General features: G+C 37.1%; 2 protein-coding genes across 2 annotated transcripts; both read right to left on the minus strand.

Moving 5' to 3' along the window:
• Window positions 1-4,628: 4,628 nt before the first annotated feature.
• LOC116918249 (telomere-associated protein RIF1) lies at window positions 4,629-11,368 on the minus strand. Its single transcript, XM_032923923.2, is given in 14 exon segments — window positions 4,629-4,782; window positions 4,847-4,968; window positions 5,028-5,261; window positions 5,325-5,839; window positions 5,959-6,095; window positions 6,156-6,482; window positions 6,484-6,841; window positions 6,907-7,581; window positions 7,767-7,935; window positions 7,995-8,265; window positions 8,325-8,651; window positions 8,715-10,686; window positions 10,893-11,011; window positions 11,084-11,368. Coding segments are annotated over 13 exon segments (5,253 nt in total). The 5' UTR covers window positions 11,084-11,368; the 3' UTR covers window positions 4,629-4,755.
• Window positions 11,369-11,840: 472 nt separating this feature from the next.
• LOC116918253 (tRNA-specific adenosine deaminase 1) lies at window positions 11,841-13,402 on the minus strand. The gene is made up of 2 exons (XM_032923926.2): window positions 12,668-13,402; window positions 11,841-12,585 (listed from the first exon to the last, which is right to left on the minus strand). The coding sequence occupies exons 1-2, from the start codon at window positions 13,265-13,267 to the stop codon at window positions 11,866-11,868; spliced, it is 1,320 nt and encodes a 439-aa protein (XP_032779817.2). The 5' UTR covers window positions 13,268-13,402; the 3' UTR covers window positions 11,841-11,865.
• Between the last annotated feature and the right edge of the window lie 48 nt (window positions 13,403-13,450).

Raw genomic sequence — 13,450 nt, forward strand, 5'->3', positions numbered from 1 at the left:
GCAACAACTTTTATCTTCCGTTTTCTACCTAAATTTAAAAAACTAGAAGTGCTAGGCAAAAATAAACCTGATTTTCGGAATTCTCGTTCAATTTTGAGTGGAAATCATGTATTTTTAACTAAATCTAGAATTTAGCCAAAATTGAAAAAGTGGGAAGGGTATAGCCTTCCCACTTTTGTCAAAATCTGCAAAAACGGACATCTCTTGGAATTCAATAAAAATTACACTGTATGCACAAAATTGAACGCTGATTTTGATAGTAGTATAAGTTTTCCCGTGGGCTGAGTAATTAACGAAATTTACGTAACAAATTGGCGCAACAACTTTTATCTTCCGTTTTCTACCTAAATTTAAAAAACTAGAAGTGCTAGGCAAAAATAAACCTGATTTTCGGAATTCTCGTTCAATTTTGAGTGGAAATCATGTATTTTTAACTAAATCTAGAATTTAGCCAAAATTGAAAAAGTGGGAAGGGTATAGCCTTCCCACTTTTGTCAAAATCTGCAAAAACGGACATCTCTTGGAATTCAATAAAAATTACACTGTATGCACAAAATTGAACGCTGATTTTGATAGTAGTATAAGTTTTCCCGTGGGCTGAGTAATTAACGAAATTTACGTAACAAATTGGCGCAACAACTTTTATCTTCCGTTTTCTACCTAAATTTAAAAAACTAGAAGTGCTAGGCAAAAATAAACCTGATTTTCGGAATTCTCGTTCAATTTTGAGTGGAAATCATGTATTTTTAACTAAATCTAGAATTTAGCCAAAATTGAAAAAGTGGGAAGGGTATAGCCTTCCCACTTTTGTCAAAATCTGCAAAAACGGACATCTCTTGGAATTCAATAAAAATTACACTGTATGCACAAAATTGAACGCTGATTTTGATAGTAGTATAAGTTTTCCCGTGGGCTGAGTAATTAACGAAATTTACGTAACAAATTGGCGCAACAACTTTTATCTTCCGTTTTCTACCTAAATTTAAAAAACTAGAAGTGCTAGGCAAAAATAAACCTGATTTTCGGAATTCTCGTTCAATTTTGAGTGGAAATCATGTATTTTTAACTAAATCTAGAATTTAGCCAAAATTGAAAAAGTGGGAAGGGTATAGCCTTCCCACTTTTGTCAAAATCTGCAAAAACGGACATCTCTTGGAATTCAATAAAAATTACACTGTATGCACAAAATTGAACGCTGATTTTGATAGTAGTATAAGTTTTCCCGTGGGCTGAGTAATTAACGAAATTTACGTAACAAATTGGCGCAACAACTTTTATCTTCCGTTTTCTACCTAAATTTAAAAAACTAGAAGTGCTAGGCAAAAATAAACCTGATTTTCGGAATTCTCGTTCAATTTTGAGTGGAAATCATGTATTTTTAACTAAATCTAGAATTTAGCCAAAATTGAAAAAGTGGGAAGGGTATAGCCTTCCCACTTTTGTCAAAATCTGCAAAAACGGACATCTCTTGGAATTCAATAAAAATTACACTGTATGCACAAAATTGAACGCTGATTTTGATAGTATTATAAGTTTTCCCGTGGGCTGAGTAATTAACGAAATTTACGTAACAAATTGGCGCAACAACTTTTATCTTCCGTTTTCTACCTAAATTAAAAAAACTAGAAGTGCTAGGCAAAAATAAACCTGATTTTCGGAATTCTCGTTCAATTTTGAGTGGAAATCATGTATTTTTAACTAAATCTAGAATTTAGCCAAAATTGAAAAAGTGGGAAGGGTATAGCCTTCCCACTTTTGTCAAAATCTGCAAAAACGGACATCTCTTGGAATTCAATAAAAATTACACTGTATGCACAAAATTGGAACGCTGATTTTGATAGTATTATAAGTTTTCCCGTGGGCTGAGTAATTAACGAAATTTACGTAACAAATTGGCGCAACAACTTTTATCTTCCGTTTTCTACCTAAATTTAAAAAACTAGAAGTGCTAGGCAAAAATAAACCTGATTTTCGGAATTCTCGTTCAATTTTGAGTGGAAATCATGTATTTTTAACTAAATCTAGAATTTAGCCAAAATTGAAAAAGTGGGAAGGGTATAGCCTTCCCACTTTTGTCAAAATCTGCAAAAACGGACATCTCTTGGAATTCAATAAAAATTACACTGTATGCACAAAATTGAACGCTGATTTTGATAGTATTATAAGTTTTCCCGTGGGCTGAGTAATTAACGAAATTTACGTAACAAATTGGCGCAACAACTTTTATCTTCCGTTTTCTACCTAAATTTAAAAAACTAGAAGTGCTAGGCAAAAATAAACCTGATTTTCGGAATTCTCGTTCAATTTTGAGTGGAAATCATGTATTTTTAACTAAATCTAGAATTTAGCCAAAATTGAAAAAGTGGGAAGGGTATAGCCTTCCCACTTTTGTCAAAATCTGCAAAAACGGACATCTCTTGGAATTCAATAAAAATTACACTGTATGCACAAAATTGAACGCTGATTTTGATAGTAGTATAAGTTTTCCCGTGGGCTGAGTAATTAACGAAATTTACGTAACAAATTGGCGCAACAACTTTTATCTTCCGTTTTCTACCTAAATTTAAAAAACTAGAAGTGCTAGGCAAAAATAAACCTGATTTTCGGAATTCTCGTTCAATTTTGAGTGGAAATCATGTATTTTTAACTAAATCTAGAATTTAGCCAAAATTGAAAAAGTGGGAAGGGTATAGCCTTCCCACTTTTGTCAAAATCTGCAAAAACGGACATCTCTTGGAATTCAATAAAAATTACACTGTATGCACAAAATTGAACGCTGATTTTGATAGTAGTATAAGTTTTCCCGTGGGCTGAGTAATTAACGAAATTTACGTAACAAATTGGCGCAACAACTTTTATCTTCCGTTTTCTACCTAAATTTAAAAAACTAGAAGTGCTAGGCAAAAATAAACCTGATTTTCGGAATTCTCGTTCAATTTTGAGTGGAAATCATGTATTTTTAACTAAATCTAGAATTTAGCCAAAATTGAAAAAGTGGGAAGGGTATAGCCTTCCCACTTTTGTCAAAATCTGCAAAAACGGACATCTCTTGGAATTCAATAAAAATTACACTGTATGCACAAAATTGAACGCTGATTTTGATAGTAGTATAAGTTTTCCCGTGGGCTGAGTAATTAACGAAATTTACGTAACAAATTGGCGCAACAACTTTCATCTTCCGTTTTCTACCTAAATTTAAAAAACTAGAAGTGCTAGGCAAAAATAAACCTGATTTTCGGAATTCTCGTTCAATTTTGAGTGGAAATCATGTATTTTTAACTAAATCTAGAATTTAGCCAAAATTGAAAAAGTGGGAAGGGTATAGCCTTCCCACTTTTGTCAAAATCTGCAAAAACGGACATCTCTTGGAATTCAATAAAAATTACACTGTATGCACAAAATTGAACGCTGATTTTGATAGTATTATAAGTTTTCCCGTGGGCTGAGTAATTAACGAAATTTACATAACAAATTGGCGCAACAACTTTTATCTTCCGTTTTCTACCTAAATTTAAAAAACTAGAAGTGCTAGGCAAAAATAAACCTGATTTTCGGAATTCTCGTTCAATTTTGAGTGGAAATCATGTATTTTTAACTAAATCTAGAATTTAGCCAAAATTGAAAAAGTGGGAAGGGTATAGGCTGAGGGGCTGAGTAATTAACGAAATTTACGTAACAAAAGTGCAATTGGCGCAACAACTTTTATCTTCCGTTTCCGTGGGAAGGGTATTATTTTGTATTAATATTAGGGTATTGCCCTGCTACCATGGCAATTGAAACACTCGAAGCGACCTCAGTTTTTTACAATTTACTACTATTAAAATTAATCTTTTCTCATTTAAAAAATATCTATATAATTTTTATATTAAGCTTTTTAGTTTTTTTTTTTTCAAGAAATACAAAAAACCAAAAAGTGTATCAGTTGCCCCCACTCTCCCCTAGAAGTTATAGTGTAAATACCTTTGTAATTGTAATTACTCGAAAAGTAGAAGTCCCACATGAAAACAAAATCAATTTTTGTGACGCTTGTTGAATTTTGAATCTGATCACACATAGTTTTCTATACTTTAGAGCATTTAAAAATAAAATGGCCTCAACGTGATGCTGGCGCGCCAGCACTACCGCTCCGTTTTCAACGTTTATTAAAAAAACTAAAAGCCTCGGGTTAAAACGAACTTGCGTATCGTTATTATCGTTAAATTCCGAATCGAAATCATGTACTTTTACTAAGTCCCACATGAAAACAAAGTCCATTATTGTGATGCTCGTTTAATTTTTTATCTAATCTTGTATAGTTTTCTATATTTTAGAGTATTTAAAAAAAAAATGGGACCAACGTGATGCTGGTGCGCCAGCACTACCGCTCCATTTTAAACGATTATTAAAAAAACTAAAAGCCTCAGGTTAAAAAGAACTTGTGTGTCGTTATTATCGTTAAATTTTTAATCGAAATCATGAATTTTTAACTGAATCTAAAATTTAGCCAAAAATGGAAAAGTGGGAAGGCTATACCCTTCTCATTTTCACCAAAATCTAGAAAAATCGACATCTCTTAGAATTCAATAAAAACACACAAGTTATACTCAAAATTATGTTAAAGTTAGTTGATGCTTAATCGCTCGACATACTTTCAAAATTACAAATCATGTATTACACCTATGGACAAAATGGAAAATGAGCAAAAAAATCTTTTTGAGGCTTAAGTTTCCGCTTATGAATTTTCCGTTTTCGATAAAAATGGGACTTCAGGTTAACTTAAAAATTATTCGATATAGGGAATACCTTGAAAACAAAAATTTCTATTAAAACAATATAAAATAAGAATTTTTGAAAACTGACACTATACCTTTCCATTTAGAGAAAAAGATAATGACACGTATTTTCTAGTGATAAGCGAGAGTATCTCGTCCTTCAAGGGGTGGCGCTCGATAATGTTGACTATCTCATGGGCAGAAAGACAAAGTAGGTCTGCTCACACAAAACAGATGTTATTCAAAGTTAAATTTTCTATATAACAACCAACGTACCATCAGCCTCATGGACACCACTTTGGGAGATTACAATAGAATTCGCGGTCGTGTTTGTCTTCGAAGAAACAGAACTGGTATTGAGTAAAGTTGAGCTTTCGCTACACGAATGTGATTCCTTAAGATCGCCGATAATCTCGTCGCTACCTTTCGCAGCCTCAGAATTTACTAGGGCGCAAGTGTTTATCTCATTGCTGCTCATGTGGCTCGAGCAAAGCACTTCAGGACTGTCATCTAGAAAACAAGTGACAGAGTTTCGAGTTTCCATAAAAATCGGGAAAATTTTAGAAATATTACCTATGATTTGACCGTTTGGAGAAGAATCCAGTGTTTTATTGGATTCCTCGATTTTTTGCTCCTCTAGCGATTTGACCAATTCGTCGGTTCTGACACCGCATGATGATTCAACCACCGGCCCAGATTCCACATCTTCGGTATAAGTTGGGCTAATAACTTCCATGCCGACACCTTCTACTTCATGAGGGATTTGTGGGTCTGTTCTTGCAATAGATTTTCTTGCAAAATGGCTCTCAAGAAACTGTTTGATTGTTTCGTGTTGAGGAAGTTTGAAATCAAGTCCCTTGATATCAGTCTCAGACAATGCACAGAAGTCTCCGATAGTGCGAACACCAAGTTTCTCCAGGACAGTCAAAATTGGGCCCTTCGATGTCGGCGATGTCACTCGATCAACGATCAGCGCCAACGAATCAATACAGTCGGTAGCTGCTGGGTAAATGGCTGTTTCTTGTATTTCTTCTGGAACTGCGATTTCTTGTGGCTCAGTGATTCCGCTGCTATCATCTCCATCGGTGCTATGAAATTAAAATATATATATAAATATAAACATAACAATTAATGTACAAAATTTAAGAAATTGTTTAATCTATAAACTAAACGAGACGTGTAGTAATTAACTTCATAATATACACACATTGCCGATTCATTGCTGTCTTGTTCATTAGCTTGGGAACAAGAATCCGTCGAAGGTTCGTCGGCGGTGGAAGAACAGGCCTGGGTACCAGCTTGAAGGCTGTCATTGCTGAGCGAAACAACTTCATCAGTTGACTTCTGAGAAAATAAAACACAATTCAGGCAAAAATTCGGGCAGGCAAACGTGCAAACGCATACTTCTAAACATTCGGAAGCGTTTTCTGTGGAGACTGACGATTCCATTTCCTCTTTTAAACTGGGTTCTTCGCTGTTCAGAGAATCATCATAGGTTGTTATCAGTGATCGGCGGGTGCGAGCCCTAGATAATCTTTTTTTTATTGGCGATATTTTGACGCTGTGAGACACCTCCGGGTCAGCAAAGCTAACACGACGAGACTTGCACGAGCTAGATGCGGGTGAGTATGAACCCTCTCCAACCTCTTCAGATTCTTCTATAACGGCCCGTTTTTTTAGAATACCCGTGCTGGGACTTGCGTATGGTGAGTATGTGCGAGGTAGCCATGGTAGCAGTTCGAGCAGGAGATCCTTCAGGAGTTACCACAAGTTCCCCCATTGACGTGTTACAAATTGGTGAGTCGCCTATTTCTTTCTGAGGTGAATCCCCCTTCTTAGATTTTTTGCTAGGAGGTTCATTGTGAATTTTGCGGGACAGCTCCAGAATATGGGCACCCCGTTTTCCAGTGGTTGGTGACGGACCGACACTCTTGGGAGCAGCCCCCTTTTTCGTTCGTAAACTGAACGACTTTATCAAGCTCTTTAATGGAACAAAAGGTAATTTCTGTTGAAGGGTTTCAGGATGCGTAGAACCAATGAGACCTTCAATGTTATTATTTTCTAATACAGGAACATCGATCGGCGGTTTCCTGAAAAATTAAATTTTAATTTTCCTACTGGTAATTCGAAATATTAAAAAATATATATATCATACCGTTGTTCAACCGTCAAAGGCATCGTATCCACGACTATCACTTCTTCGGCTAACTGGCCAGTAGACAGCGTAGTCAGTTCGTTGGAATCCATTGGACAAACTTGTACACCATCTTTGTTCATAGTGAAGGTCTGGTCGACGACTTCAACAAAATCCAAGGGATTTTCTTTCAATTCCTCCTTACAATCAAGTATCTCTATTGACAATTCCTTTTGTTTTTCAGACACACTGCTATCCTCTGCCACGCTTTCGTCACTGTCGATCCAATCTTTTACGAGAACGTCACTTACAGATTTGGATTCTTCTAAAACAGGCTTGACATTGCTGAGCTCTACGATTTCGGGGGTTGTGACTGCATCGGCGCAGGCATCAACTGATGAAATTTTAGCATCATTCGGCTCATTAGACACGCTTGACAGTGCAGTATGACAAAGTTTAAGCCCGTCATCTGCAGACTCGACTGTCCGGGCGATCCCTAAGGAGTTTGACGGGGGACTTGAAATTTGAGTCACTTCAGAATCAATCAACCCATTTTCTTTATTGTGATTTTCTTCCACAGGGGATTCCAAGCTAGTTTCGTGTTGACGGTTGCATTCAAGATTATCAGACGGGACATTTTTCTTGTAACCCCGTTTTTTTGACGCAGGTCCAGGACGTTGAAATGCTTCTGGACATCTATGTGAGAAACGTGAATGAACATGAGATACTATTGCTATGAAAGCCGAGAGAAAAAAGAAATAATAGTAATAAATAATAATAAATAATAATAAATAATAATAAATAATAATAAATAATAATAAATAATAATAAATAATAATAAATAATAATAATAAATAATAATATATAATAATCATTGTTACTCTTCGGTTGATGATGGAAATTGAGATGAAACAGCTGAGGCAGGCAAGGATCGACGAAGTGATCGGCGAGACGGCAATTTACACATAGTGACACTGACCTTGCTTCTCAATTTTGAATCTTTCTTAAAAAATTCATTGACAGCAGTTGGTTGATCTAAATTCGAAGGACCTTGTGCAGATGTAAAGGATTAATGATTGCAAACAGAAATAAGGGAAAATATATCATACCAACAACTGGATTTCCATTACCGGGCAATTCATTCAACACCTCTGCTTGCTGCAAAATGACCGGAGGTTCCAGTAACGCATCTTCTTCTCTCGCTATAGTCACGTTAGAAGCAACTGATGTGATAGGATTGTCATTTACAGATTGAGTATCCATTGAATCTGTAGTTTGACTACTCTGAGACAAATCATTATACATGGCGGGTACGCCACAAGTAGCACGTCTTTTGGCACGCATCACCTCTTTTTGGTGCTCCGTCAACACACGTTTTTTCTGAAAGGACAATAACACATTAGATGACACATCACAAACTGGATGTTTTCTTGAAGTACCTTTTCTGGTGTTTGAATGACAACAAAATCGTCCAATGATTTAGATTTTTGCTTGTTCTTCGTCAGCAGATTGCGTTGAATCAACGGCGAAAATATTTTACAAATATTATTATGTTTGCGTAATTTCTGAACATTGGGGGCTTTTACTGCAGCGGATGCAGAACCAAATACCCTATTAAGAATTTCCGTCACTTCTTTGGAAAGGGTGTTTACTTGAAAGCATGATTTCACTGCTCCCATGAATAAATCAGATTCTTTTTCAACTTTCAATTCGTCCACAAACACAGAAAGAAAGTTCACGAGCAAATCCAAACACTTTTGCCGATTCTACAAACAAAATTCAATGTTAAAAATAGTTGGTTTAATTAAATTATGAAGTAAGTTACTTACCTCTTCGACATTGGCAAGTTTGAGCCATGATTCTGTCCAGCATTTGATCCACGATGAGATTTCTTTAAAATACAAGGGTAATTCTGAACGAAGGGCCGATAGCACAATGTGAGTACACGGTTCTTCAACGTCAATCTCATTTACGCCTCGAGGATTTACGACCTTTTCTATGACAGAAGAATCTTCTTTTGCCCATGCAGACAACAACGTAGACCAGGGAAGAAAAACACTTTCGTTCGACTGGATAGGAGGCCACGTAAGAGGAAGTAAAAGAGACTGTACGTTTGCATTACGCAAGTGAGTGACATGGCTTTTGGAAATTAAAGCCCTTGCGAATAGTATCCACAATTCTGTTGTAGCCGATTTGGAAGCTTCATCTGGTGCGCGGCATAAGTTTTCAAGAAAACTCATGATCTTTGATGTGAATTTCGCCACGTTCCAAATAATACCAGCTTCGAAGAACTTCGTGAGAAAACGAACAAACGGATGCGCAGGAAGAGGTTCATTTTCAACAAACCAATGCAACAGAACATCCATATTTTCCGTCATAAGCTCTGTTAGAAGGGAAAACCTGAAGGCTGTCGTAAGCACGTCGAAGACTACCTCCATTAACACTGGTTTGGAGGTGATTGTTTCCATAAGAGATAGGATGAAGACCTTCAATGGTTCCCTTTGATCCGTGGAGCTGCACCGCTCGACAAAACTTCTTATAGCTGTCCCGTAAACGCCAGCAGTGTGATCAGTCTTTGATTTCAGGTTTAGTGTAAGCAGCACCCATCGACTGAAACTCTCGACATTTGTGCAGAAATCTTCAGAGTTGATAAAAGGATACGAACGGAGCAGTTCCACAGTACCCATTGACAGACCTTTGAATTCTGTCTCAAGTGAGAGAATTCCAGCTAGAACGGTAGTTGTCAGTGGTAAAATGTTAGCAAAGACGAGTGCCGTTCCTTTAGTTGGTTGTTTTTCATCATGAATGCCAAAGCAGAAGTGGAGAAGAGGCAATGTCACTTCTTGAAAACGGAGAGTAGCGTCCGGTCCCAGTCTATTCAGCAAATGCCACCAAAGTTCTATTTTAGTTATTGAGAAATCTACAGTGCGTGTATCTGTAGATTTTAGCGGCACCAAAACCAGTTTTATTCTCTTGGAGTTGTTTAGGACAACCGGATTCAATGCGAAGCAATCGATTATGTACTTCCAATGCTCCAGTGCGCACTGTCGGTAGACTGGGTTTTTACATTTCAAAGCACTTTCTTCTATTTTAAGAAGTTCATTTAGCAACGTAACCGAATCGTGTAATTGAGTGCCAAAAGCTTGTATGAGGAAACTCCAGATTTTCAGGCTGTCGGCAGACTCGCCCGAGACTAGTTGCGACAGAACACCATAATACTTGTTCCTTAGAAGGGTTTGAAATGACGAATCAAGGAGTTTTCTTTTCGCTATCTCGGCTGTGAATGGCTCAAGACACGCAAGCGAAAGTTCACGAATCCGATCAGCTTCGTTAAATAGCCATGGGATGACTGCCGAGAGCACCATCGTCAGGTTTTTTGAAAAAAAATCTTCCTTTCTCAAGCCTATGTTTCGTAGGGTATTTAAGGATTCGCAAACTGTGCTCAATGATGTGACAGGGGGATTTTCTTCTAGAAATAAACAAGCTGCCTGAAGCATTTTTGTCAAATGTGACTCTTGAAGCTGGACATCAAATTGAAGGTTGGCAAGGCTCCACATTAACTTTCTTGATTGGTTTTTTTCAGAAACTTGGCAAAGTTTTTTTGTTAGAACTTCAATGACTGATGCCTGCTTTTCCAAGGGCAGTTTAACTACTTGCAGTAAACCTCCCAAAAAACCTAGTGCAGCCAACACCAAGTTATCATTTCCAGTTGAGATATCCTGAAGTGTAACAGGTACGGCAACAGAATGAAGGATATCATTACATGTTTCATCTTTAAGAAAGGAACTTTTGGCTCCCAACCTAGAACAAAAAATTACATTACCATTAAGAAAACCTTAACAATACCACAAAATGTATCATAAAAGAAATTCAGTGAAAAGTAAAATTGTAGTATTGAATCAAAAACTGAAGTGGTTTAACGAAATAAATAACCCTGTTTGTCTGTAATTTACTCAAACATTTCAACTGAAAGAGGAAGAAATATTACATTCTTAGACCACACTTACTGTGTCAGTGTTTCATAAATTGTTAAATGTGACTTGGGGTTCTTCTCGTTTTTCAGGTCTGAAACACTTTTCATAAGCGAAGCAATGGCAACCTTTGTTGGAGATCTGACTACAGCCATCTAATAAGGATAACAAATAAGAATATCCAATAAAGCGGTAGTAAAACCAATAAAACGACCAAAATAATGTACCTTATACGCAAGGGTTAAAAAAGATATATAAAAAGAAAAGTCGTCTTTCTTACGACTTCCACACTTTGTTGTTAATATTCTAGTGATCTGTATGTTAACACTTCAAAAACAGGACTTGAGTCTAAATACCGCATAAATCTCAGATATGTTGTCACATTCGTGCCGACGAGAATTATTATGCGATGTACATATTACACGACTTAAGATAGGAGTTCCTTCGTTCGTGAAGGCGGGAATCACAACACAGAGCTAGACGTTGCCGGTTTTACGATAGAGACGGCAAGAGCATGGCAAGGGCGGCAAGAGAAAGACGCACACGCAGCAGTGGCATCTAGTGGCATCTAGCCCGGCTGACGAAGTAGCACCCCGATCCAGCCCCGATTGCCTTTTCCCGGGGCGGGGCGGTTAACCCGATTATGGCTAATCGGGGCCGATTGGCATCTGGCAGGCTGGCAGGTGGCAGCACGCAGGAGCAGATGGAGGGACCGGGGGAATGGTGAACCAAAAACAAAAAAAATTTGGCTATGCCAAATTTGATATTAAAGGAAAATCATACAGTGCATTTTTATAGTTGGTAAAATAATGCAAAAAGCAAGAGGAAAATGCAATGAGCCAATGACACAGAGAGTAACAAATGGCGAAATTTTCTGTATACATTTCACTTCTGCTACTAGATGGCAGTTAATTGTGTAAACAAAATAGCAATTCTTTATAATTTTGCGTTGGTTTTGTAATGATTCAGTTTCTGGTTCATATATTCAAATCATTTCTTGTATTAAGAATTAGCTGTCAAGAGATACAGTAAACTCTGTCAAAGCTGTTGGTTTCGTAGTCCATGTCGGCAAGATGTTCACGCGGGCTTTTTCCCACATTTGAACATAGTCCGTACATAATCGTTTAACTTGGTTATAGGTCATAGTTTGAATGTCAGTATGTCGCTCTTTTAAATGCATCGGCAAATCATCAACTTGAAATTTGCTTAGGAGAAAGAGAAATTTCTTAAACAGATTTTTCTTGCAAATTTCCAGATAACATGATGATTGGTTCTGGTTCTTCTTGGTTAGTCCTTGTTTTCTTCCTTCTACCGCCACTTCCAACTGTTTCACAGGACATGCACACCAAATTATACTAGATGGGCAAGGTTGCATTTGGCATTCTTCATCATCTACCTGCTTGCCAAATCTGAAATTAAGTTGAGATTGACTTATTTCTGGTTTGTGCTGCCTAAATTCAGTATTCTGCATTTGGTTGAGAGCACTTTCAAATCTGGTGATTAAAGCACGTTCCATAGCAGATTGGCTAAAGTGGCATTTTCCTATGATGATATGAGAAACATAAACTGGCCTCAAAAGAAAATTCATCAAGAGGGACCCTTGAGTGCCTAATATAATCCACTTAGCAAATTTATCACTGCATGACATTGATAATGTACGATCTCCCCTTCCTGGTTTTGTTCGCAAAGCCCCAACAATGTGGTGATCAATACCAGAATGTTTGAGGTCCTGAAAAATAAGAGTATTAAAGAAATATTGATAAACAGGACTTCAGCACAATTCAACATATCAAGTTATTTATGGAGGTTACCTGAGGTCCACCTTCTACACATTTTGCCCCAGTACGATGTACATCTTGCATTTCAAGTTTTGACAGTTTCAAAGGGGGTTCTTCATCAGGATTTGATACACTGCCATTGGTTGGCTGCAATACTTCTTCTGTAGTACCTGATGCAGTGTTTGTTTCTTTTACAATTATGGATGCATCCCCACATGGTGTATGGCTGGAGAAAAATATGAATGAAACTTCTTCTCTCTGCAGAAACTTTTTTGTCTTTGGATCTACAACAAATATATCACTTTCTTTCCCAGACACAGCTATTTCTATGTGGTGGTACAAATATCGAAGAAAACCCCTTCTGGCTAAAATTTCAGCATGACTGTCATTTAACAGATCACCATCTTGTGACAGTTTGCTCTGTCCAACACATTTGGAGCCTGTTCCCATAGAAACAATTTTGAGTGAAATATTCGAATTTACTCTTTTTGCGGTCCTTTGGACGACTGCAGCTACTATTGTCCATTCTCTTCCTTGCAGAGGTTTGCCTTTCTTGGGCAGATTGTCAAAATGACGGTAACAAAGATGTGCCACTTGATCTGCCAAAGATTTTCTATCTGTGGATGCATTCATTTTCTTAAGATAAGAATATTACACGAGGCAATTACCAATAAACAGAACACATTTGTTTTAAGATTCAAGCGTTTTCCCTCAACAACAAATCTGCCAAATACCGAAAACTTTTTGGAATAGCAGCAGATGGCGTGTTTACACATATTAGTTTGAACAACTGTAATTTACGTGATAATGCGCTAG

This window comes from Daphnia magna, linkage group LG3, assembly GCF_020631705.1.
Source record: "Daphnia magna isolate NIES linkage group LG3, ASM2063170v1.1, whole genome shotgun sequence".
NCBI lineage: Eukaryota > Metazoa > Arthropoda > Branchiopoda > Diplostraca > Daphniidae > Daphnia > Daphnia magna.

Bases quoted from the DNA above. Each gene is read 5' to 3' on its own strand.
- LOC116918253 (XM_032923926.2), bottom strand. From the start codon at position 13,267: ATGAATGCATCCACAGATAGAAAATCTTTGGCAGATCAAGTGGCACAT. The intron at 12,586-12,667 runs GTAACCTCCATA...CTTATTTTTCAG, and splicing joins GTGTAGAAGGTGGACCTCAG to GACCTCAAACATTCTGGTAT.